At 40.8% G+C, this 24,111-nt stretch overlaps 1 protein-coding gene across 1 annotated transcript; it reads right to left on the bottom strand.

Moving 5' to 3' along the window:
- Positions 1-11,513: 11,513 nt before the first annotated feature.
- On the bottom strand, positions 11,514-15,071 carry LOC147613385 (uncharacterized). Its single transcript, XM_086782727.1, has 4 exons — positions 14,759-15,071; positions 13,511-14,640; positions 12,307-13,396; positions 11,514-11,965 (listed from the first exon to the last, which is right to left on the bottom strand). Exons 2-4 carry the CDS (start codon positions 14,513-14,515, stop codon positions 11,745-11,747), a joined length of 2,316 nt encoding a protein of 771 aa, XP_086638853.1. The 5' UTR covers positions 14,516-14,640; positions 14,759-15,071; the 3' UTR covers positions 11,514-11,744.
- Between the last annotated feature and the right edge of the window lie 9,040 nt (positions 15,072-24,111).

Below are 24,111 nucleotides of genomic sequence, written 5' to 3' on the forward strand. Positions count from 1 at the left end.
CCCTCAATGTCTGCACAAGCCATTTTGGCATACGCCGAGATTCTTCTATGCCGCTCTCTCCTCATCCACTACATCCTTAATAATTGCCTCATCAAAAGGCTGATTTTGCACCTGCAAGGATGAATTTTAGCACTTGATTGAGCATTCAATTGCTCTACATATGACTATCCTCCATTAAACAAAGGCAGGAGGGAATCAAACATGTGCTATGAGCATAAATTCTACTGTTTTTTTTCATGAAAGCATGGGTTGAATTGAGTTTTTGACAAAAACAACATCTCTACTTACCAAAATCTGGTTTGAGGCCGGATGGTAGATTCTATATCCCTTGCTTTCTGAACTGTATCTCACAAATATGCATTTAACTACCTTATCATCAAGCTTATTGCCCTAAAGCACATAAAAATCTATGACTTCTGCTTTAATGGATACACCCAGCTATATCTGGAGTAATCACCAATAAAAGTGATGAAGTAGAGATATCCCCCAATAGATGGTGTCCTCATAGGACCACATACATCACTATGCATAAGCTGTAATTTCTTAACAACTCTCACAGATCCATCCTTTGGAAATGATGCCCGATGCATTTTACCAAGAATACACCCCTCGCGTACATGTCTAGTAGGGGTCTCAAGAGTTAGCAACTCAGACACCATATCATGCCTTTGAAGGTGTAACAAACTGCCATAATTCGGATGGCCAAATCGTGCATGCCATAATTCTACATCAATCATTGCACGAGTTATAGAGACTGAGCAAGTATCATGCTGCAACTTCTCAAATACATCCATCGTGTATAGGCCATGAAACAAGGTACCTGAGGTAATGATAGAATAACCATCATTTCTATCCTAAACTGTACATCTGTCATCCACAAATTTCACCATCAAGCCTGACAAGGTAAGGCTGAAACTGACAGCAAGTTTTTCTTAATGCTTGGCATATATAAAACTTTAGAAAGAGTAAATGTGTCCCTATTTGCAGTAGTGAGCACAACTCTACCAACTCCTTTGATAGGATATGAGGAAACTTTGCACATGTGACGGTTCCTGCACTTGGGATAGATTCTAGAGATGAGAACAATTTTTTTTGTGAAGTAATGTGCTTACTAGCACCACTGTCAAAGTACCAAGCACCACTGTCAAAGTACCAAGCATTTGATTATGCCGCTGACATGCATACATCATGAACAGAAGGGTCATAATTGCAATGTATAGTCCATGCCCAATCATCTTGAGCAAAACTTACAGATTCCTTCTTTTATGCACTTGGTGCAGATGCATCAGCCACCACCACAACCATGTCTGATTCTTTCTTTTTCTCCTTCTCTAGCCTTTTCTTGCACTCATTTATGTAGTGCCCTGGTTCCCTGCAATAGTGAGACTTGCCCTTCTTTTTAGGCTTGTCATCTTCTTTCTCTGCATCCTTACCTGAGGATTCTGATTTTTTCTTATAGCCACCATGCGAAGAAGCTTTATCTTTGCCTTTCTGATTGGTAACAAAATCTTGGTCACCAACTCGCAAGAGTACTGAAACCAGCTTATCAAATGTAAGGGAATTTGTTTCGCCTAGATTGCTCTTCTTGCAAGAGTACTGAAACCAGCTTATCAAATGTAAGGAAATTTGTATTTCCCTTCATCATGAGTTTAAGGGTAGAGACAAAACTCTGATAAGAATCAGTCAATGCATTGAGAACTGTGGGCACCAATGTACTATCGGGATATATCTTATCCACACTAGCAAGCTGCTCCTTGAAATCTTTAATCTTGGTCAAGAAGCTGTCCATTGAGTCTCCCTCATTCATGTGCTTTGACTCTAACTGTTTGCGCAAATATGCAACACGTGCTTCATTGCGCACCTAGTATAATGCAACAAGTGCATCCCATGCCTGCTTTAAAGTCTTACATGATCGAATATGAGGAATAATGCTTCGCTTCATAGAAAGTGCAAGCAAAGAATGTGCCTGTGCATCTCTTCCATTCCATCTCATTTGAGTAGCAGTGGGAGGAACTGGTGGTGTATATGGAGGAGCCACATCTGTATCAAATTCTACTTCAGATGTACCTACAGCACCTGGTTGCACTGGTAGTTGTGAAATAGGACGAGTTTCACTACCACTGATGACCACATTCCAAAGGCCTTTAGCAACCAATACATGCCTCATCATATAGGACCACAATGGGTAGTTAGTCTCATCAAGTTTTTCCTTAGCAGACAACATGTTGAATACATCGCTATTACTTTCTACCAAATGCAAAATCTTTCAACACGTTGCAAGTACTCAGCATTCACTGAATGCAACCTTGGATGGCTGCCAATTGACTGAATCACGTGCAAAGTGTATGAAAAATAATATAGAGTAGGGAATAAAGTATTACTTGCAAAAGTATGATGGTCGATGTTGTTGAAGTCACTGTAGATGCTGCTGCACACTAAATCTTTGCCGTTACATAGCCCAAACACCCAAAATTGAGCAGAACCAATCCAAAATGACGCCTCTCCAGAACGTTTGCAGAAACCTTGCCGTGCCCAAAACACGTCCGAATCGTGCTGTGGACCCCGAAAATGTTATATACTTTGTATACAGCACACATAATAGATACCTTCTTCTCCTAAGAGGGTAGCTCAATCGGAGATAGAAAAAGAGGGTTGTGAGAAGGGGGGGAAACTACTAGATCAAGTGTCAAGGAAGCTAGCTCTGATACCAATTGTTGGAATTAGGGTTAGGGTTGCAACAATGCACACACACAAGATAGAGAATCTTGAGAGCATACAAAATCACTAGATTAGAATAAACAAATGTTTGCCAGATACAAAAGATAAGTACACACCCCAAAACGAGTAGATAAGAGGGTGTACATACGCACGGGGAAAAAAACCTCCTAGTGAGGGAAAAAGTACCCTGGTGGTCCTAAGTGTGTTCACACACATCACTACCATATAATGCTACAATAGATAACACATAGAACTGCTTTCATCCAAAACTTATGTTGAAGCTGCTGACCTTTAACCATGTATCCAACCATCTCCATGAGAGTCATGTATCGTCTCTCATAGTAACAGCATTTTGTTGTGGTATATAAAGAGTTGTACACTGATTCTTAATGTCTTTTTATGCCAAAAAATATTTGAATGCATTGGATATATCCCCCCTCTGTTTAAATGGAGAGTTTGAATTTTTAATCTAGCTTCATTTTCAACCATAGGAACAAAGTGTCGAAAATGAGAAACTACCTCTAATTCTTTCTTTCATAGGGTAATACTAGTCGTACTTTTCTTTAATCATTAATTAACAAAGCATAAGTTTCCTCCTAAAGAAGTAGTCCGCATTGAACCACACACATCCCTGCGTATAAGCTACAATTTGTGTGATCAGTTCTATTTGTTGCATTATTTGGAAAAGTTTAGTGAGAAAAGTTTGTGTCCTTCACAAACATATCTTGGTGTTGGATTAAGTTTAGAAAGATCCTCTAAGATCCCATGTTACTGTAAAAGCATCAAACCGCCAATAGAAGTGTGGCCAAACCTAGCATGCCACAATTAGACACATCTTTCATTGCATTAGAAATGTTTACTAGATAAGCAACATCACACTTATCATACATGTCCAATTTGTACAATCACTTGTGGTTAAGATTGAGTAAGTATAATGTGTTTGTATTGCTCTCTATCATGGACAATGCATTTATCATCTACTACAAATTTAACATTAAGTCTCCCCTTGCCAAATTGGGCATAGACAACAGATTCTTATTAATTCCTAGAACAAAAAGTACATTTTGAAGACAAAGATCCTCACCACTTGCAATTGGTGAGAACTATCTCACCACACCTTTAACGGGGTAAGAGGCATTGTTAGCACATATAACAGTGTAACCACTTTGTGCAATCTCAATATGTTTGACCAAACTTCGTAGAGAACTTATGTGCTTAGAAGTAGACATGTGCACTGAGACATGTATCCTATTCATGATTATAACTACAAATAAACATTACTGAGAAGTCTTGATTGGCAGAGTCTTCATTCTTGGAACTCTGATTGTCATAAGCAAATCTAAAGTAGAATTGCTAAAATCCTTGTTGGATTCCTTTTTCTTTTTTTTTCCCCTTATTTTGAAGTTTGAAGCAATTTTGCATGGCTGAGCTTCTAAGTAACCTTCTTTGGATTTTTGAAATTACCCTTAGGCTTAGAAGTTTTGTTGGAATTGGACTTCTAGTTGACATTTCCTAGACATTTATTACCTGCTAGAACCTAATCATTGCTAAAACTCTCAAAGATATTCTTTCTAGAATATTCCTATTGCAATAGTAGTAAGCAAACAAGTTCCTGATAAGTAAGAGCGGCTCCATTGCCTCTCAAAGAAAGATGAAGGGAAGTATTGAAACTGAGATAAGATTCAACAAAGAATTCAAATGTTAATCATGTCCGTTTCAAGAATGAATTCATCAATATTTAGAATTTGTTCTCTCAAGTTCTGTAATTTTGTTAAGTGTTCATTCATGGACCCCTTTTTTTACATATTTTTATTATTAAGTTGCCTTCTGAGAAAGACAATCCTTGCATCATTTTTATCATGATACAATTTCTAGAGTGTTCCAAGCAAGCATGGATGTTTTACAAGAGTGAACATTGTGTGAAACAATAGACCTTTTAACTGACAAAAGTAATTAATACCAAAGGCTTAAGCATCATGTGAATCCCATCTTCTTTGGTAGCAATAACTTGAAGGGCTTGTTGTGCTAGGCATATTGGCCCTAACCCCTTTGAGGAGTAGCAAGAGCAATTGTGTCAGGGCAAAGGTCATCGCACCACTGACATGACCCCATAAGCCCTTTATGACCATAAAACTCCATAGCGAGTAATTTGTCACATCCAATTTATTATGTTTGGAAAGAGTACCAAAAAAGACATTTATAATACCTGATTGCTTGAGAATTTGAGAAGGAAAGATGTTAAAATAAAGCTTGAGTAGCAAGCAACAATTTGAACTCTCTAGAAAGTTGCTAGAAACTAGTCTCCAATTGAACGATTGGAGGCTTCGATCAGATGATTAGAGATGAAGAATTGCTTATTGGACAACGAAATAAATTGTTGAGATGAAGAATTACCGATTAGATAGCGAGATAAATCAGCGATTAAACTTTTAGATTGACAATTGGAGAAGATAAAATTAGACAATTGTGGAAATGGATCATTTGAGAAGTACGATTGGATGATTACAAAACACTGATTAGACGGCCGATCGGACTATTGAAGGCCACCGATCAAATGATTGGAGAGAACCAATAGGTTGATTAAGAAACACCGATTGGATGATTAGAAAAGTACAATCGTCGATTGAAAAATCACCGATGGAATGATGATTAGAATATCGGATGATTGAAAAAGTATAAGCACATCAATTAGAAAAGTTGAATCAAATGATTGAGAAAAGGTGCAAGCGGGTGATTGGGCCAGTCGATTGAGGCTGATTGAAGAAGCCATGATTGCACTGGCCAATTAAAGAAGTCACGATTAGAAAATCAGAGCAATTGCTCTGTGCAACAATAGGAGAAGCTTCCGAGAGAATGTAGTAATTGGACAAGCTAGCGATTGGTGTCACTACAATCAGACAATCGGCGGAGAAACCTACACAGAATCGTGTGCGATTATAAAAACTAGATGATTGCACTGTTTGTCGTGATTGGAGATCCAACATCTGGAGAGCCAGACAATTGCCGATTTCTTAGGTGATTGGAGAAGCAAAATTTTCTCAGTCGAGCGATTGCTCAAACTTATTTGCCATGTGTCAGCATTGCATAAAGTGACGGTTTTTGAGATGGAGCAAAAACAGATGGATCTAACAGTGTCAGACAAAAATTGACAATCATTAATTGACAAACTATAGTGATATATAGCTGAACTGAGACGCATAAAGATAGGCTTTGACGCCTACACTATGCCTTATAGAAGCCGACTACATGACTGTTTGATGGGATTGTAGTCCTTGGAAAGCTTGCTGCCTGCACTGATCTTCTTCCTTTATAAAAAAACTACTTCAATGGAAACTCTGTTAAACAAAGCAACCAACTATGAAAGCTTCAAACAGTTGCAATCCACACTGTTTTGCAATAAAATAAAAGCTATGAAAAGCTTGTAGTAGAACTTGAACAAAAATATGAAGCTTAAACACTAGAAAACTAAGCAATGGAGAACTTGCACATAGTGTAGAGAAAAACACTAGGAAGCAAGCTATGGAAAAGCCTTGCGCTCGCTAATACCATTGTTAGCTTTGATAAAAGCAAAGATGCAAACACTCACTCACTAAGTGTTCACAAATCAAAGAGAACACAAGGGAGAGAGAAAGTGTAGAAGGCTAGTTCATAGAGCAAGAGCTCAAGGTACAATAAAGTACAAAACAACAATCCTAAATTAAGGATGAGGTTACTTATATATACTAGTCAACCCTAAGGTGCCAATTCACCCCTAGATGGCCATGGGAAAAAACCCAGTGGGAAAAAAGTGCTCATGGATCATAGGTTGTACTACCAAATATCTAAAATTGGCTATGTTGATTTTTTTGAGGGTTTTTTCTTCTTGTGTGACTAGGGTGTTTCTAGTGTTGGTATCTATCTGAACGTGGGCCCTACTAATTTCAAGGTGCTAATGCATGCGTTTGTGTAACATAGGCACACCTAGGTATGAAATTGAATGCATGAATCATGTTATGCAAGCACATCTAGTGGGGCTATTGGTGGAGAGATGAGGTCTTGATCCTTGGTGTTTAGCGCATGCATGATGTGCTACTATGAATGCGCATGATGTAAAAACAGTTGAAGCGTGCTTTTGATGAAAGTGCCATGTGAAGTGTGCCTGATGCAAGTGCCATGTGAAGTGACACCCTAGGTTGCTTTGTTAATTCTATGGCGATAATTATAAAGTGCAAGAAAGAATTGAGTAGGGAGTTGGGTCGTACACTAGGTTAAGCAGAGAAAGGCTTCCCTTTCATCATCTCACTAGTGCCCTCCCCAAAATATAGAGATGTACTTAAGAGGCGCTTGGAGTTGAGATTTTGCTTAAAAGCTTTATTGGTGAACAGTACATGAGTGGGACGTATCTCCATCACTCCTTTGACTCAAACTTAGACTTAGACTTAGACTTAGACTTGACCCTTATGCCTGCTCTGCCACATCCTGCATAAGTGACTTGACTTTTATGCTTGCCCCTCCAGTAGCATAAGCGACTTTGACTTTGAAAATTTTATGAAGGCAAAATGTTCTTAGGATTTACACTTGGGATCATTTTGGCCTTTTGCAACTTGACTCTAGACTCTTATGTCCTTGGCAGGTTTGAACCTGTGGTGGCAACTTGACATTGTAGTAGGTTATGCACACCTATCTTTATTTTCTTCTTCATATTGTTATTGGGTGAGTAATGGATTGTTCTCTCCTTCAATTTGATGTGCATTTGTTTGACAGCCACCTCTTCATTGGGCTTCCATGTAAGAAATCGGAATACTTGAGGGTCTTGGGGCTTCCCAATGATGGGGTTTGTTGCCAATAGGCTCTTTTTCTCCTACCGTCAATATGTGGAAGTAGGGATTACAAGGGTATAGTCCAAAGGACCGTCAATATGTGGAAGTAGGGATTACAAGGGTATAGTCCAAAGGAATCTCCTTTAATCTAGAGGTTGATGGGGGTTCTTAGATTTTCTCTTGGAGTTATTGCCTCTCTCCCTTAGTCCATGGTTCCTCTACCATTCAAGTCAAGAGCTTACCTTAGATCTATAAAAACTACAACTTCCCTATGTGGGTGTGCTAGCTTGTCCATTGCATCCTCACTCCATTTTCACAGGGAATCCTCCTTTTCCAAAGGGGTGAAGGTGTTGAGAAATGCAACGTGTGAGGGTGCAACATGAGTAGAGCAAGGGGGGCAGCATGCACATTAAAAAAGGATAGACTAAGGGTACATAGGCAAAGGTTGATTTGTATAGTCATTTGTAAAAGGTGAAGTCAAAGGTCAAAAAGGTAGCACATGGAAAGTGCAAGGGAGCACATGCAGTGTGAGAATTTATGGACACATGGTTGGCACTAGGGTGCAGCTTGTGAGTTGGGAGCTCCATGAGAGGTATAAAGGATGTGCTTGGATCAATTCTAATGTAATGAGATTATCTCAAGTGGTTTGTGTTAGATCATTATCATTAGTGTAACCTAATCTTATCTTGATTATTATCTTAATTATTATAGTTAATCATGATTATCATAGTGTTTGATCCTCCATGAGCTCAACCATACTTGGTTTCTCATCATGGTATCAGAGACATGTCCCTTCATTAATCTCCCAAGCTAGTAGTTAAGTAGGACGTACTAATCTTTCAATAATCCTTGTTTTCCCTCCTAGACCTTGGAAGTGTTGGTTCTCCTTGCACACTTGACCATTTGCCAAAAAAATTTGTGGCAGCTACAACACATCAAGGTGTTGCTAAGCCTAAGAGGAATTGATCCCATCCACGCCGTCCTTCTTGCAAACTACACCGCCACACGTGGGACTACAAAATCAGGCCATTCGTCACCTACAAAAGCCTATTAGCTTGATTTCTTTGAGGGGTGTTTGGAGCATAGTATGAAGATCTCACATATCAAATATTTACCCTAATTGGTCTACGGTACGAGCTACAACAACCGAAAACACATGAAGAGAAAATATGAGCTGAAAGGTGAAAATAAGATACTCACTCATTAATATTATAAATTGAGCTTATCATTGTCTAATTCAGCTCATTTATGGTATGCCTAGCAAGTCTTACATCATTGGGTGAAAATAAGATACTCACTCATTAATATTATAAATTGAGCTTATCATTGTCTAATTCAACTCATTTAGGGTATGCCTAGCAAGTCTTACATCATTGGTGAACTAATTAAGCTGTAAATCAAGTTTCAAAACTGGCTTGCTCTCCATAACAACCTCTATTAACAACCCTATATCTTACTCATCTTTTGGTGATTCTGGACAAGTGAGCTCAAATCCCAAATTCGGGAGTTGCTCTACAAGCATTTATCATCACATTCAATTTTTCCCTTGATTTGAAGGGTCAATTGTTCTCTTGAACCCTGATAGTTTTCTGCATAAAAATAGTGAGCTTGCTCTTGAGCGTTCATGGTTAGTTCCTTGCATTAGCACTAATCTCTTCATTCAAATCACTGTTGTATTGAGATTAGACATTGACATTGCGTAGAACTCAAGTGTTAAGACCTTCTCAACCAAAAAATGACCACTTGATAATAAGTTCAAAGGGGAGTCCTTCCATGGACACATGGCAAGTTAAAATCAAATTCATGATAATGAAGAATGGGTTATGGGGGATTGTAAATAGAAGGAAAAAATGTCTCTAATACGAAGGGGATGAAAAGAACAAATGGTTAAGCAGGAATGAAAAGGGATCAGCTATCATTGCATTAGGGTTAGGAGATGGATTAATCCATCACATTACCTCACAAGATACATCTAAGGGTGCTTGGGATGCTCTAGAGAAATTGTTTGGGGCAAAGCAAAAGAATTAAAAAATAAGCTTCAAATTATAATTTTTTGGCTTGGACATTAAATATAGTGAATCACTTTCAGCACACCTTAACAAAATGAAAAGCATATATAACAATTGGCTGGCATTGGAGCACTAGTAGAAGAAGAGGACACCATGGCCATATTATTAAAAAGCATGACACTTGAGGAGTATGGGCACCTAGTGGCTACCTTGAAGAACTTCCCAGATCCAACCATTGCCGAAGTTGCCAATGCACCAAGTATGTGTATGTACTATTGCAAAACCACAATGTTTGCTGCTTATCAATACCCCTACCTCTCAGATATTCTCTTGTACCTGAAAAGCATGGTGCATGAAGACCATGCCTTCCTTTCTTGCTAAGAAAATTAATCAAGGATACAAAACTATCTCTCAATGGTCCAATGGAATTCGAGTAGACAAAACAAGTGACAAGACTACTAGGTTCTATCTCTTCTCCTCGTTACATAATTAGTATGTTTATTGCTTATATTTTTAGTGATTATCTGTATCGATCGAAAGGTCATTCTTCCAATCGTGACACAAAGTTTTAAACTTCTTTGTATAGTCAGACAATTATTTGTAGCAATCTGCTAATGGTCATTCTTTCAATCATGACACAAAATGTAGACTTGTGTTCCTTTTCATACCCGTGCGACTAGTTTGTGGAGAATATCCTCCTTGTACCTTTAATCCCCTATCCCGATAGGATCATCATGCACACCAACATGAGTCATATACCTTGTTGTGGCTCTTTGTGATGATAACAACAATATAATCTAGCTTTGTGATGATAACAACAATATAATCTAGCTTTGCATAGTCTTACGCATTGTGGTTGTTGGTTGTAAATAAAAAGAAACTAGAGATTTTATCCTTGGTGGACATATCCTTATAGATTTTCTCATTATTACTATATCTCATATGATTACCATACCTCCTCTTCCTTCTAACAAAAACAAATAAATTTGGATGCATTAATTTCTAGTGTTGTATGGTGTGGTTTGAATGAAAGGTGAAAGACATATAAGTGAGTGACAAAATAGCTTGTGCGAATGTGATGTAGATTTGTTTCTAAAGGAACTTTCAAAATATGCTAAGTACATGAATCAATGTCAATCAAAAGATCCTTGTGTTTCCTTTACATTGATGAGATGGTGGTGGCTGCGGTGGTTTGTATCTTGGTTTGACTTCCTATCAAACCAGAGACTTAGCATTGGAGAGTTGGGGAAAGCAATTTAGGGGGTCTCGACAATCTATATAAACAAACAAGCATTAAGCAATACAAACTTTATTGAATATCTGTGTTGATTTTCTTGAACCATGGGAAGGAAATATGTGACCACAAATTCTATGGAGTAATCTAGTTGAGTGAATTCTTTTGGGTGTCCTTTGCTATGGGGTTGTTGCATCCATAAAATTTCTCCATGTGGCCAATATTCTATTATTTGGAAATGCAACATATTCAAGTTTTGAGAGTGTTCTTCCTTGGGAAACTTGCTTGCTGCTTGGTGCAAAGTTCAGTTGAATTTTAGTGTCTTGAAATAAACTTTTTTTTTTCGAACCAGTGAAAACAGGGTCGATCTTCCATTCGTCTTTAAAAAAAAAAAGAAGGATAGATTCAAGTGTCAATATTGAACCATTCGCCACAAAAGAAATTGTTATTAATTATAACTAACTTCTAAAATGTTTCACCCCACACACCCATGCGCGCACAGTTGAGACTCACACGCTTAACACGACTCAGCGCATCCTACCTGCTCATGAGAGCACAATTACCGTGCTGCTTCCTCCGTCTATCAGAGTAGATAAACACCCCACCTCCTCCGTCTGTCTTTTGCGTACTCCCTCCCTCGAGCCTGGCACCCCTCGTCTATCTCTTTCTCCTGTCGAAAGAGACGAGCCAGAGACATGCGAGCTCTCTTATGTCCCCCCCCCCCCCCCCCCCCCCCACACACACACACACACACAGAGGTGTGCTGGTCTGCGCCCGGGGAGCAGACAGAGAGGGTTAGGGGGTTTACACTTCGACAGGGGACAGAGAGAGGGCTCATGCTCCCTATGTACATTCCACATAGCTCTACTGTCGAGCACCCCGTAAAATGATACACTTTCTTAACGCGAAAAGCTTGGATGTGCCCAAAGAATAGCTCTAAAATCTAAACGATCTTTGTGAGATTGTTTGTAGATAGAGTTTATCTTATCTTGCAGTGTATGAGCCATCATCTCTGACTGGAAAGTCGTCACCCGTGCTTTTACTTCTATCCAAGAGGAAGTTCTGTTGGATAAGATCATAGATACTCTTCTTGAGGAGCCCAGTGTCGAGAGCGCCTTCTGGCCCTGCTTGATGCTTGCTGAGCTCTTCCCTGATGATTGGAAGTAGGGGAGACTGGTTTGGAGAAGCCCTCTTGCTCCTGAGATCTGCTTCAAGTTTAAGCCCCAAAACAATTCAAAAAACTTAAGCAAAGAACACTAATCATGAGAGCCATACACCACATACATCAAGACATGTATCGTACGCATGCAGCCAGGCAGCCCTCAAATGTGAAGCCTTCATAACCCTAACATTTCATATAAGGGATGGAAAAGAAAAGACCCTTCCAAAAAGAAGAATATGGATAAAAGATAGTACCCTTCAAAAAAAAATATCATGATTAAAAATTTACCCTTCAAATGAAATGAAAAAAGAGGTCACCTTCAAATTTGAGGCCTGCAGCCAGACCATGTAGATCAATCATCAAATGAAAGGAATGTTATGTTACCTCGCAGAGAGTGGAGGAACTTCTTGGATCTTGGAGTGAACTTGCTTTGGATATCGCACTTGTTGTCATTTGCTGCTGGTGCAAACATTGATAGTTTTTGCTCTGATCCTTCTTGGGCTACTGTCGTGGTAATAGTAGCTGTGGTCTCCTCGCTTGAATGGCTTGGGCTCTCCCAATCTGAATCAGAGCCCAAGAGATCCTCCTCCTCCCTCAAGCCAGCGCCCTTGCAGGCAGGTGCTACTGTTGGCATGGTTGCTCTAGTTGCAGTGGTGACTGTGGTTGACACTGTGGAAGAAGAAGAGGAAGAGGCCCCGGCTGCAGCCATTGAATTAGAGGCTTTCGGTTGAGGAGGAAGGGAAGTAGTAGCAGTACTAGAACTAGAGGAGCCCCTCCCATGCTTCATGGCTGGCTCTTTGAACAACCACGCCTGTTTCATCTGCTGCTTGACCAATACCTCCGCATAGTCTGGCACGGCCGGCTGGTTCAGCAGACTTGCATTCTTTTCTGCTAAATGCGTACATTCGTTGACAAACATGATGGCATCCAGCAAGCTCTCCTTAGCCAGCCCCAGCATCTCATACGCTTGAGCCCGTCTCCACAGGCTCTTGCCGTGGCAATTGACAGGCCTGGCCAGGCACAGGGCTCGCGTAGCATCGCTGATGGCAGCCTCTGCATCCTGCAACAGCAGATGGCACTGTGCTCTGTTGCTGTACAACACTAATCTCTCCTTCTTGGCTCTTGCAGGGCACAAACCTAGAGCCTCTGTGTATTTGAAGACGGCCGCAGAGACGTCCCCTGCAGAAAAGCTGGCGTTGCCCTCCAGTTTGAGATCCAGGGCAAGCTGTTCCTTGGCCAGATGCTCATGCTTGGAGAGGCTCCTCTCCCACTTGGTTCGTTCACGCTGGCTCGCAAGCTCGTCGAGCAAACGCCTGGAGCATGTAGAGAGAGACCCCCGTAGAAACGCGGAGGGGGATTGTGTGTCATCTTGCAGAAGGGTGTCCACTATTTCATCGCCAAGCTTCCTTCGAGAGCCCACAAGACTTGGAAGTTCTGCCAAATCCACCAGGGCCACGGCCGCCATGTCCATGACCTGCTCCAAATTAGATCAAATTACTTGCATTAGCGTAAAACCCATCAATCCGAAGATTCCTTGCTCACTGCAAACATAAAGAAGGGATCAAGAGAAACAATTCAATGAACATACCCGCTGGCGAGTTCGAGTATCTTGCAAGAGTACCAGCAAACATTCCACCGCCATGTATTGCCAATCGTCTGACGATCGGGCGATCCTGCGAAGAGCCTGGACCACGCTCGGGCATGCTGCCACCGAGCTCCTGCCCAGCTTGTGCTGGCAAATGGTCCTCAACAGGCCCACTCCTGCAGGCGAGTCTTCGTTTACCAGGCCCCCCCACATATCTGGCAGCTTGGTGAGGAAGCTCGGCCTGCAGATGGTGGGGATGTACTTCTCCTTGAACGCGAAGCAATTGATGAGCTGCAAAGACCAACACTGCAGCTGGCTTGCCCACTCCTCCGCCTTTCTGCCCTCCATCTCGCTGCTTCCCTGCACTCTGCGAGTGAGCAAGTCTCGATGGTACCTCAACCGCTTCTCCTCAAATTGAACAAAATGCGTGTAGACGATCTCCAGCGAGCACACCGCCAGCTCCATGGCAAGCTCCAGGACCTCGCCTTGCACAGCAAGCGATAGGAAGGTGGAGTTGTAGGAAGCCAGATGCCCCAGGGCTCTCACCGCTACCCTTTGCTCTACCCATGTCAACCTCCCCCTAAGAAGCTCGATCAATGGCGGAACCACTCTTTCTTTCACTGCCCTCTCTGCAAAGTCCTCCCTGTTCATGGTGTAGGATCCTATAATGTGAGCTGCGTAGTAAGGGACAAAGATGTTCTGTTGCTGCAGCAGCCACCTGCGGTCTTGAATGCCCTTCCAAATAAGAGAAGCCATGCATTCCAGAACGCCCAACTCGACCAAATCTGCGCTGTTGGGCTGGGTCATGGCTAAAGTCCAAAGCCCAGGCGCAAAGGCCTGTCCTGCGCTCGCCTGGGAAGGTAGATCCTTGAAGTACCTAGCCACAAGGGATTGCCTCTTTTCTAGGTCGGGCTCTTTCATGAGGCAAAAGATGCACGAGTAATCCTTGCAGTAGAGATCATGAGTCTCCATAGATGCATCGTTATAGCGATCCTTCTTTCTGGGCATCCTCAGTGTGGTCACTTAACGTAGAAGCGAGTCGATGCTAGATGGTCTGCTTAATGGATGAGCACATACAACAGTACAGTCACAACAACCAGGAAAGGCCAGCCTGCAGCTTGTAACATTTTGCCCTGTAAAAATATCAAGATGAAAGGGTCCATAATCGGGATGAAGGATGTGCACTAGGACAGATATAAGAACAGGTGAGAGGAGAAGGCTTGCAACTTGGAAAAGTATCCAGGAAATTACCTGACGTGATCATGTCCTGTGCTACCCACTCAATCGCGAGATCATCCGTGACTAGACAGAAGCTACACCTGAATGCGATGGAGATGCTGCATAGGCACAGGCAAGAGGACGACGACTTGGACACAACAGTTGAAAAATGAGTGGACTGCATCGATTAATATAAGGGCCAAGGCCCCAGAAAGAAATGCCTAGTGCCGTGGTTGTCGTCATCCCCCCGCCTCTGCGAGGATGATATTAGATAATATCAATCATTAGCCATATGAAAAATCACACTGCACAGCAAGGAAGCAAACGAAGCCAAGCAATCACGCGCAGGCAACAGGAAACGTCTCTGTCCAAGCCGTATGCTACTGCTGCAGGCTATATATAAGGGGTGCTCTATCGGGTTTAAAACTGGATACAGCTTTGGCTTTGAGGATAAAGGTGGGAGGCAATGATCCAAAAGGTCCTACATTTAGATACCTTGACAACTGGTCAACAAACGAACAATTGGCCGTTACAGGCTACCCCCGGGCCCCACGGTCCAGAGGAAGGAGTTGCCCATTGGTCAATATTATTATTATTATTAGGCGGCAGCGGCCGGGCGCATGCTACCTAGTACTATAGTCCAAATTTCAAAATAATTAAATGTGCCAAAATCTCACGGCGGGAGCCTCCTAGGCATTGTAATATCTCCTCCTCCATAGCAGCTTGTGAGGAGTCGCAAAGAACAGGTTGAATCATCAGCCCCGGGAGGCTGGCCCTATCTTGCTGTACTGACTCCTGAGTCTCAACTATCAAGCTGGAGTCTGTCCAGGTGGTAGGCTGTTAAAGCTCGTTAATCGACCACCAGCAATTCCTAAGGTTAACCGATGGCTGATGGAGTTTAGTAACACAATTAAAGTTCTAAGTATCAATTATCATTGTCATCAATTTGGCGGGGGGCATGACCAGGTCCACGCCTCCCTGCCGTCATCCAAGCCTTACCTATCATTAGTTCATGAACCGGGGCCCTGGCCTGCACGCACGATAACCCCTGCTGCCTGCAACATGCTCCTACGTGCACCTCTCGTTTCGATCCCAATGTCACCACTGACCACCACAATAAAGGAGCGCCAATGCGTCGCACTGGCCGCCACTGGCGCACCAGTCACGAGCCTCCACGATGATCAAGCGGCTATTAACGAGGGATTCGACAATTGGTAGTCTAGATTCTAGATACCTCGGCTAGATTTTGCAATTTTTGTACAGGTAAACCAAATTGAATAGGCGCATCCGTGCCCACAGCCGGCGGCTAAGTCCATAGCGTTCACACTCAATCAAGATGAAGACTCGAGCTATTGTCAGCGTGTTACTACATTGCTTTGTTTTGCTTTGCTTCATGGTTCAACTTCACTCGGCGGTATTTCTTACCAAATTTTAAATGATTTGAAGGTATTTATATATATCCAAAACCTCTAGGAATGTTAAAAACATTGAATTTGCATGTAGTTTATAAATTTAAGAGGTACAAAATACTTTAAGAGGTTGTTCTCATGTCTTTGTGCCTAAGCCATTAGCTACTCATTGGTTGCATCAGCTAGAAAGATATTTGTTAACCTTTATCGGAGATCTCTATGGCATCGATGCTGGCTAATGTATCGTTTTTACCTACAGACATCGGAATGACCAAAATTCACTTGAAAGCCATGTATTGTATATTTTAAGTGTGTTTAGTAAACGCCTACCATGGGATCTTGTCGCTTGTTTTTAGTAAACGCCTACCATGGGATCTTAGGTAGAGAGTACTATTTGTGGAATTGGTGTTTGAACAAGCTAGAGTGACCAAAAGCCCTAGGACCTAATTTTTAACTTTGGTCACCTAAGAGTGTAAACCCTAGAAGCCACACATAAGAGACAAAATGTAACTCTCACCATTCATTATTTTATGCATAATGATAGAGTGCTCTGCTTCTCTACTCTCCTATATTATTACTTGCTTGCATTTCGCTTGTTTGAGCTCTTATGTGTGCTTGCTTGCATGTGTGTGAGAGATTGAGTGGTCTCAGGAGGGTCGAGCTTCCATCATCGGAGTGCGCCAATGGGGTTGGCAGGCCACGGAGTGGAGCTTTCGGGTGCGACTACACGGCAACATCGTTTCCTACGAGACTCCTAGCAATCAGCTTTACGAGGTGAGTGACACACCCTGACTGTGCATTTGTGTGCTAAGCCACGGTAAATTGGTTTCTCGGATGAGCTGCTTGTGCTCCCGAGTGTGGTTGGGAAAGATCCATCCGGTCTTATGAGAGAATTTTACTTCCATTAAAGGTAGAAACTGACATGCCATGAGAAGTAACAAAGGGCACTCCTTAGCTAACAAACATTGATGGAGCATAGTTGGAAGGGATGGTTACAAAAAAACCTAAAATACATTTCGCGAGGTCAAGGTATGATACAAAGCAGGAAGGGGGGACTTATGCTAATATCATTACTTTTACCCTCCATGTTTTTCTCCCTGATGAAGTTCATATCCATATCAAAAACTTATGGACTTACATCGTCATTCTATGAGTTAATGTTATGACACCTTGTCCCTTTTGGAGCATGGTGGTGATTTCCTAGACAACTTAGCTAGCGATAGCTACTTAGATCACTTACCTATAGTACCTATTCCATTTCATAGCCAAGATGCATAGAGACCATTGCCTTCCCATCCAACCAAAGGTTATGTTTTAGGAAACCCAAGTGAGGGGGAAAATCAACAAAGTGATGTCAAATCGGAGCATGCTTACGATCTATAGTTATCTGATGATAAGCTTGCTAGATGAGTTTTAATTACAGGTTATTGAGGTGCAATCGTGTAGCCAGATCTAGATTTACAACTTATAATGGGTGTGCAACGTCGATATGGACCAGATTTTCCTACTTGCCTAGGTGTATTCTAAACCCAGCCTCAACTATTACTATTATTTTTAAGTTCAATCTTTTTTATGATTCTCCATTTAGTGTTTGTTTAAGTGCTTTCTTGCATCATTATGTGATTGGTCTATCACTTTTCTAGTTATTACTTGGATAACCATTTAAGATTTTGTGCTAGCTCAATCCTTTCCGAGATCGACCTTAAAGTATGCCAAGTACTCCAAGTTCCTTAGTGTGCCTTCTTCAGTTAGAATAGAACCTTCCAGGAGAATTGTGAAAGTGAAACTAGTTTAAACAGAAAACAAAGAAAAAATATTTAAAAAATCCACAAGAAGATAACCATCACCATGTGCAATCTAGGTAGGACTTTTGTCTCTTAGTGATGGAGCCATGGGATCATAGCCTTGATCTCCATGAGATGGGGCCTTGTGGCTAAAAAACTATCAATAACAGCTCAAAAAAAAAGGAAAAAAAACATTGTTGTAGAGGTACTTAATGGTTCTTAGATCTTGTATGAGGTCTTTGGGCCATTTCTTGGGTCTTGCAGGGTGACGCCTATATTTTTATCTTCTTATTAAATATATATTTTTTAAAAAGAATCAAAATGAGTGCATACAATAACCACTTTTAGCAATTTCATTTATGAGGCTAAATAATAGCTAGAGATGGTTTTACCAAACTGATAGTGTGTAGAGACTAGAGGGTCATAATCCAAGGCATGCTTTTTGCTTCATCTTCGTTCAGATCAAATTTGGACTCAACTTAATATTACCTTTGTCTTAACTAGAAAAATTTGACTAGTCAAAAATATTTCCTCATTGCACTCTTTCTATGGCGCAAGGGCTTCCCATAAGTGGCGCAATGCCAGGGAGCCCTTGCACCATAGATAGAGTGCAAGAAAAAACCAATGTCATGGGGATTTGCCCAACCACACTCAGGAGCATAAAATAGCTCAACCAAGAAACCAATATGCCATGACCTAGATCACAATTACATGGGAAAGGTGTCTCACTCACCTCGTGAATACTTGTGCTCAAATTCTCATAGGAGATGATGTTTCCACGTAGCCACACTCCAAAGCTCCACTCTGCTACTGCCACCACCGCTGTCACACTCCTAAGGAAGCTTGACCCTACTCTCACTCAATCTCTCTCTCACACATACACTCACACATACACAATGAGCATATAACTTCTTTTATTCATTTAGTTAAACAAGACACAAGAGAGGAAGAGAGTAGAGAAGAAGAGAGGAAGAGAGTAGAGAAGAAGAGCACTCTATTAGTTGCATAAAAGAATGGATGGTGAGAATATAAATTGACCTTTATCTTGGCCCCACCCTATACTTAAAATATAGGTCCATGGCTTTACAAGGCCTCCTAGGCTTGTACAAACAGTTAATCTAAGTATTCAATCTCCATAATTAATCCCATGGCATACCTTTCATAGACAAGCAACAACGATTGCACACGTAAAATATACAATATTAGCATTTTTAATGTCAATGGCCAAATGAAGTGACGGTTGCCAATGGGGATGGCATCGACGCTAGAGAGGTGTCCAATGAGGGTTAACAATGTAGATATTGGGGAAAGCTATGTTATCATGGGTTAGCTTTTTCCAACAGGTTCCCTTTGTTACTTGTTTACGACATATCGATCTCCAGCTTTAAGGGTGGTAAGGGGCATTCATAAGACTGGATGGAGCTTATGGGTTCCCCCTTATAGATAAGCAATATAGCTGACACTTGCAATCGTAAGAAAATTGCTTTTTGCATAGTGGGTCGCTCTAGGGAATCTAATGGGATTTGGCCTTGCATAACCAACAATGGTTTTGTAACATTTTGTGATGTAGAAGCTTCCCCATCAATCACCCTACCTGTTGTGATAGAGTTTCTCTTTAGGATCCAAACTTGTTTGGATGTTGGTGGTGAAGATTCTCCTACAATAGTCTTCTCTTTGTTTGAACTTGAGCCGTTGAAGTCATTCTCCATCACTAAGGAGACTTTGGAGTTTATAAGTGGCAGTAGTGAGGTTAGTGGTATACATTTATTATTTGGGATCCAAATACAATAGTTACCCTTGAGCTTTCAATAAGCATTTAGGTATCCATTTGGAGTAGCCTATAGTTTGGATTTCCTACACCAATTATTATGTCATCTTTGCTTGCTTGGTTGAGGTGGTACAGATGGAGAAATCTTGGGAACCCATTTCAAGGTAGATTTGGGTTATCACTTTTTAGCCCATCATATTTGTTCGTCCTTCTAACATGGAGGTGTTTTTCGTGTGGAGGTAAAAGAATCAAGAGCTCCTTGAACAATGGATGATGAAGTGGAGGGTTTTTTTAATACATTTTGTGGATATTGAGACTTCCTCCTCCTTCAAAGTTTTGACAAGAGTGAGAGGTGACATGGAGTTATGAGAGGACAATGTATAACTGTGGCTTCACCCACAGAGACATGCCCCATTGACCAATCAATCATACATCTAGCAGTCTTCATCCATGTATGACCAAGTATTACCAGTTTAGGTAATGTTCTTCCAGGCATAACCAAGAAGTCTCCCACCAGGTTCTTGTTGCCATCACAATATGTTTCTATTTGTAGTAGCTCGATAACATTGTTGTTCCTACCATTGATACCTTTCACCTTCAAAGATGTTTCTATACGAGTTGAGGTTTTCCCAACTAGTCCATCATTGAAGGAAATTAAATTGTGACTAGCCCTCGTGTCAAGCAATGCATTGTAGACCTTCACCATAAGGGCTAGGCAATCAAATGGATGTTCGTAGAGGTGCTATGTGCTCCTATGTGTCTCCTTCAGCTTCTCCCATAAATGCTTGTGTGTATCCAAGGATAGCTTCTCATCTTTGTTACTTTCATATTTTCCTTTCTTTAGCTTCTTATCCAGCTTGAGCTTTCTTTAATTTCACCTTTTACTTGGCTGCCTTCTTATCATGTGCAACCTGCAAGGCTTCCTCGATGTAAGAGGAACATAATACTGTTTGAATTTACTACCATTAAGGAAGCCTATGGTTTCAATCCTGTTAAGGGTTTCAACATGTGTGGTACCTTGTGGTGTTATTTTGCAAAGTCCAAATGGTCCTTTTCGGTATACTTGAGTTTCTTTTTTTCCTCGTGGACTCCGTACATAAGTATAAGGTCTCCCTCATTGATTTCCTTAACCTTGAGATTATTATCAAACCAAATTTTTTTTGATTATTTTCTATCAACATGTTCTACACATGAATTTGTCTTTCTTCCTCCAATTGTTTAAGAATGAACAATCGGGCTGCTGACATGTTACCTTCAAGTCTCTCAACCACCACTGCTACCCTTAAGCTGGGTATCATGAATTCCTAAGGCATTACTGTCTCAACCCCATATACCATCTTAAATGGTGTGCAACCAATTGAAACTTTGTAAGAGGTTCGGTAAGCCCATAAAGTTGTTGTGACCTTGGATTCCCAATCATTGTGTCGAGCTTCAACATCTTTTATTAATATGAAAATGAGGATTTTGTTGGTGCTCTCAGTTTAACCATTTGCTTGCAGGTAGTATGGAGTGGACTTGTAGTGTGAGATCATAAACATTGTGGTGAGATATTGGATTACATTATTTATAAAATGTTTTCCTTGGTCACTCTCTAGCTCGAAAGGACAACCAAAGCGGGTAATGATATTCTCATAAAGAAACTTAGCTGTAGCCATAGCTGTAGCCATGACATTACCGCCTCAACCCCATATACCCATCTGCAACCAATTAAAACTTTGTAAGTTGTTCGTTAAGCCCATAAAGCTATTTTGCGAGCTTGAATTCCCAATCATTGTGTTGAGCTTCAACAGCTTTTTTAAATATGGAAATGAGAACTTTGTTGACCATTTTCTTAAGGGTAGTATGGAGTGGACTTGCAGTGTGAGATCATAAATGTTGTGGTGAGATGTTGGATTACATAATTTATAAAATGTTTTCCTTGGTCACTCACTAGCTCAAATGAACAACCAAAGCAGGTAATGATATTCTCATAAAGAAACTTAGCTATAGCCATAGCATCCGCTTTTCTTGAAACTCTTGCTTCGGCCCATTTTGTAACATAATCCATATAGTTATTAAAATGTACCTTGCTTGGGTTCTATGTGTGATTGGACTTATGGGTGCCACAAAATCAATGCCCCACTTCATAAAGGGTTCTAGAACTTTAACAGGGTGCAAGGGCATCGTGTCCTTCTTTTGTGGTTTAGCGCATCGTTTACACTCATCATATCCTCTGACAAATAGTATACAATCTTTGAAGAGTGTAGGTCACCAATATCCTCTGACAAATAGTATACAATCTTTGAAGAGTGTAGGTCACCAATACCCTGAAGGGAGTATTTTTCTTGCAGTAATATCTATTTAAAAGTGCCCACCAGAGCTACCCCTTGGTGTGCTTGTTTGGTGATGTATAAGTATTCATCCTCCCTGAGGGGGCAGCGTCTCAATATGTTATCCTTACCTCTTCCAAAAATCAATTGGTAAGGTTTTCCTGCTTCTTTAAGAAACCTCCTTGCTAGATTTTTCCTTAAACTTCTTTACCTCTAAAAAACCATTAGCTAGAAAGTTAACGATTTTCTTACTCAACTCTAGTATAGCCTCAACTTTAAACAATGTAGCATCAGGTAGATCATCATATATTCCAATTGGTGCTTCACCATTATGTACACGAGATAGATGATCAGCCATGATATGTTTCTTGCTAGGTCTTACCACCATTGTGAAATCAAATTCGAGAAGAATCAACAACAACCACTTATTGATTCTCCCTATGGAGCAAGGTTTATCGAGGTATATCAAGGCTTGATAATCAACATTGAAAACAAATTTATTAGCTAAAAGGTAATGTCATAATTTCTTCACGACATCATTCCTAAACCTTCACGCTCCATGGTGGTATAATTCATCTCAGCCTCACACAACTGTTTGTGGCTAGAAAACCTTATGGGGTAGTCCAATTTATGTTCACTTGGTTGAGCTAGGATGCATCCAATTACAAAATTAGAAGCATAAACATGCACATGGAAGATAACATTCCAGTTTGGCATTCGTAATATGGGAGCGCTAGCCAAAGCTTGCTTTAATGTATCATAGGCTTATTGGCATTCTTCTATCCACTCGAATCTAATGAGAAGCTCGTACAAGGGGTGTGCAATCTCGGCATAGAAGAGGATGAATCACCTATAGTAGCCTACATGTCCCATAAGCCTTTTGACTCCTTTGTATTTTGTTGGTGGAGGTAATTCCAATATAATTTTGATTTTACTCTCATTTATGAAAATCCCATTTTTAGACACTATATGTCCTAAGATGATTCCGTATTTATCCTAGAATTGGCTTTTGAATGGGTTTAGAGATAGGCGATATTAAAGTCTACATCATTCAAATACCTTTCGTAAGCGCAGGATAAATGCTCCTTCCATGAACGAATGAATGCACAAATCATCCAAGAAAGCTTCAAGAAATTTTCTTAGAAAATCTTTAAAGGTAGTGTTCATAATGTGATTGGTGCATTTGTCAAGCCAAATGGCATAACTCAATAAGTGTAAACTCAATGTTCTGTAAAAAAAAGTAATTTTAGCTTGATCCTCTGGAGCTATGGAAATTTGGTTATATCCTCAATACCCATCTCAGAAGTTGCATGGTTCCTTGCCAAAGCTACTTGTTTGAGTACGTGTTCTGAATATGAGACAAGGGGTAATGATCTCGTCTTGTTACTATGTTGACCTTTTTGAGACCGACACATACTCGCAATTTTCCATTCTTTTTCGGCACCACGACAATGGGTGACACCCAGTCTGAATGTTCAATCTCATAGATGAATCCACATTCAATGAGCTTGTGTGTCTCTTCTTTAACAATTTTAGCATACTTTGGATTCATTAGATAAGGTCACTGATGGACATGTTTAGCATTTGGTACCATGGGGATTGTGTGCTACGTACAACCTTAGCGAGTACTCACTTCATATCATGGTAAGTCCATGTGAAGCAATACTTATATTCCTTGAGGAGATCAATGAGTTCAGCTTCTTGATTCAAAGTGAGGTCTTTTGTTATACAGGCTGGCTTAGGGTCTTCCCTAGGTCAGCCAAGTCTACTTCTTTTACTTCAATAGGACCATCATAGACTCCTTCTACCTCACTGATGGACATGTTTAGCATTTGGTACCATGGGGATTGTGTGCTACGTACAACCTCAGCGAGTACTCACTTCATATCATGGTAAGTCCATGTGAAGCAATACTTATATTCCTTGAGGAGATCAATGAGTTCAGCCTCTTGATTCAAAGTGAGGTCTTTTGTTATATAGGCTGGCTTAGGGGTCTTCCCTAGGTCAGCCAAGTCTACTTCTTTTACTTCAATAGGACCATCATAGACTCCTTCTACCTCACTAGTTGTTTTTTGTGTGGCATTATTAAACACTAACTTGCGTTCCCCAATTATAA

The sequence above is a fragment of the Cibotium barometz genome, chromosome 44 (genome assembly GCF_041138505.1).
Source record: "Cibotium barometz isolate CiBa-2024 chromosome 44, ASM4113850v1, whole genome shotgun sequence".
Classification (NCBI taxonomy): domain Eukaryota; kingdom Viridiplantae; phylum Streptophyta; class Polypodiopsida; order Cyatheales; family Cibotiaceae; genus Cibotium; species Cibotium barometz.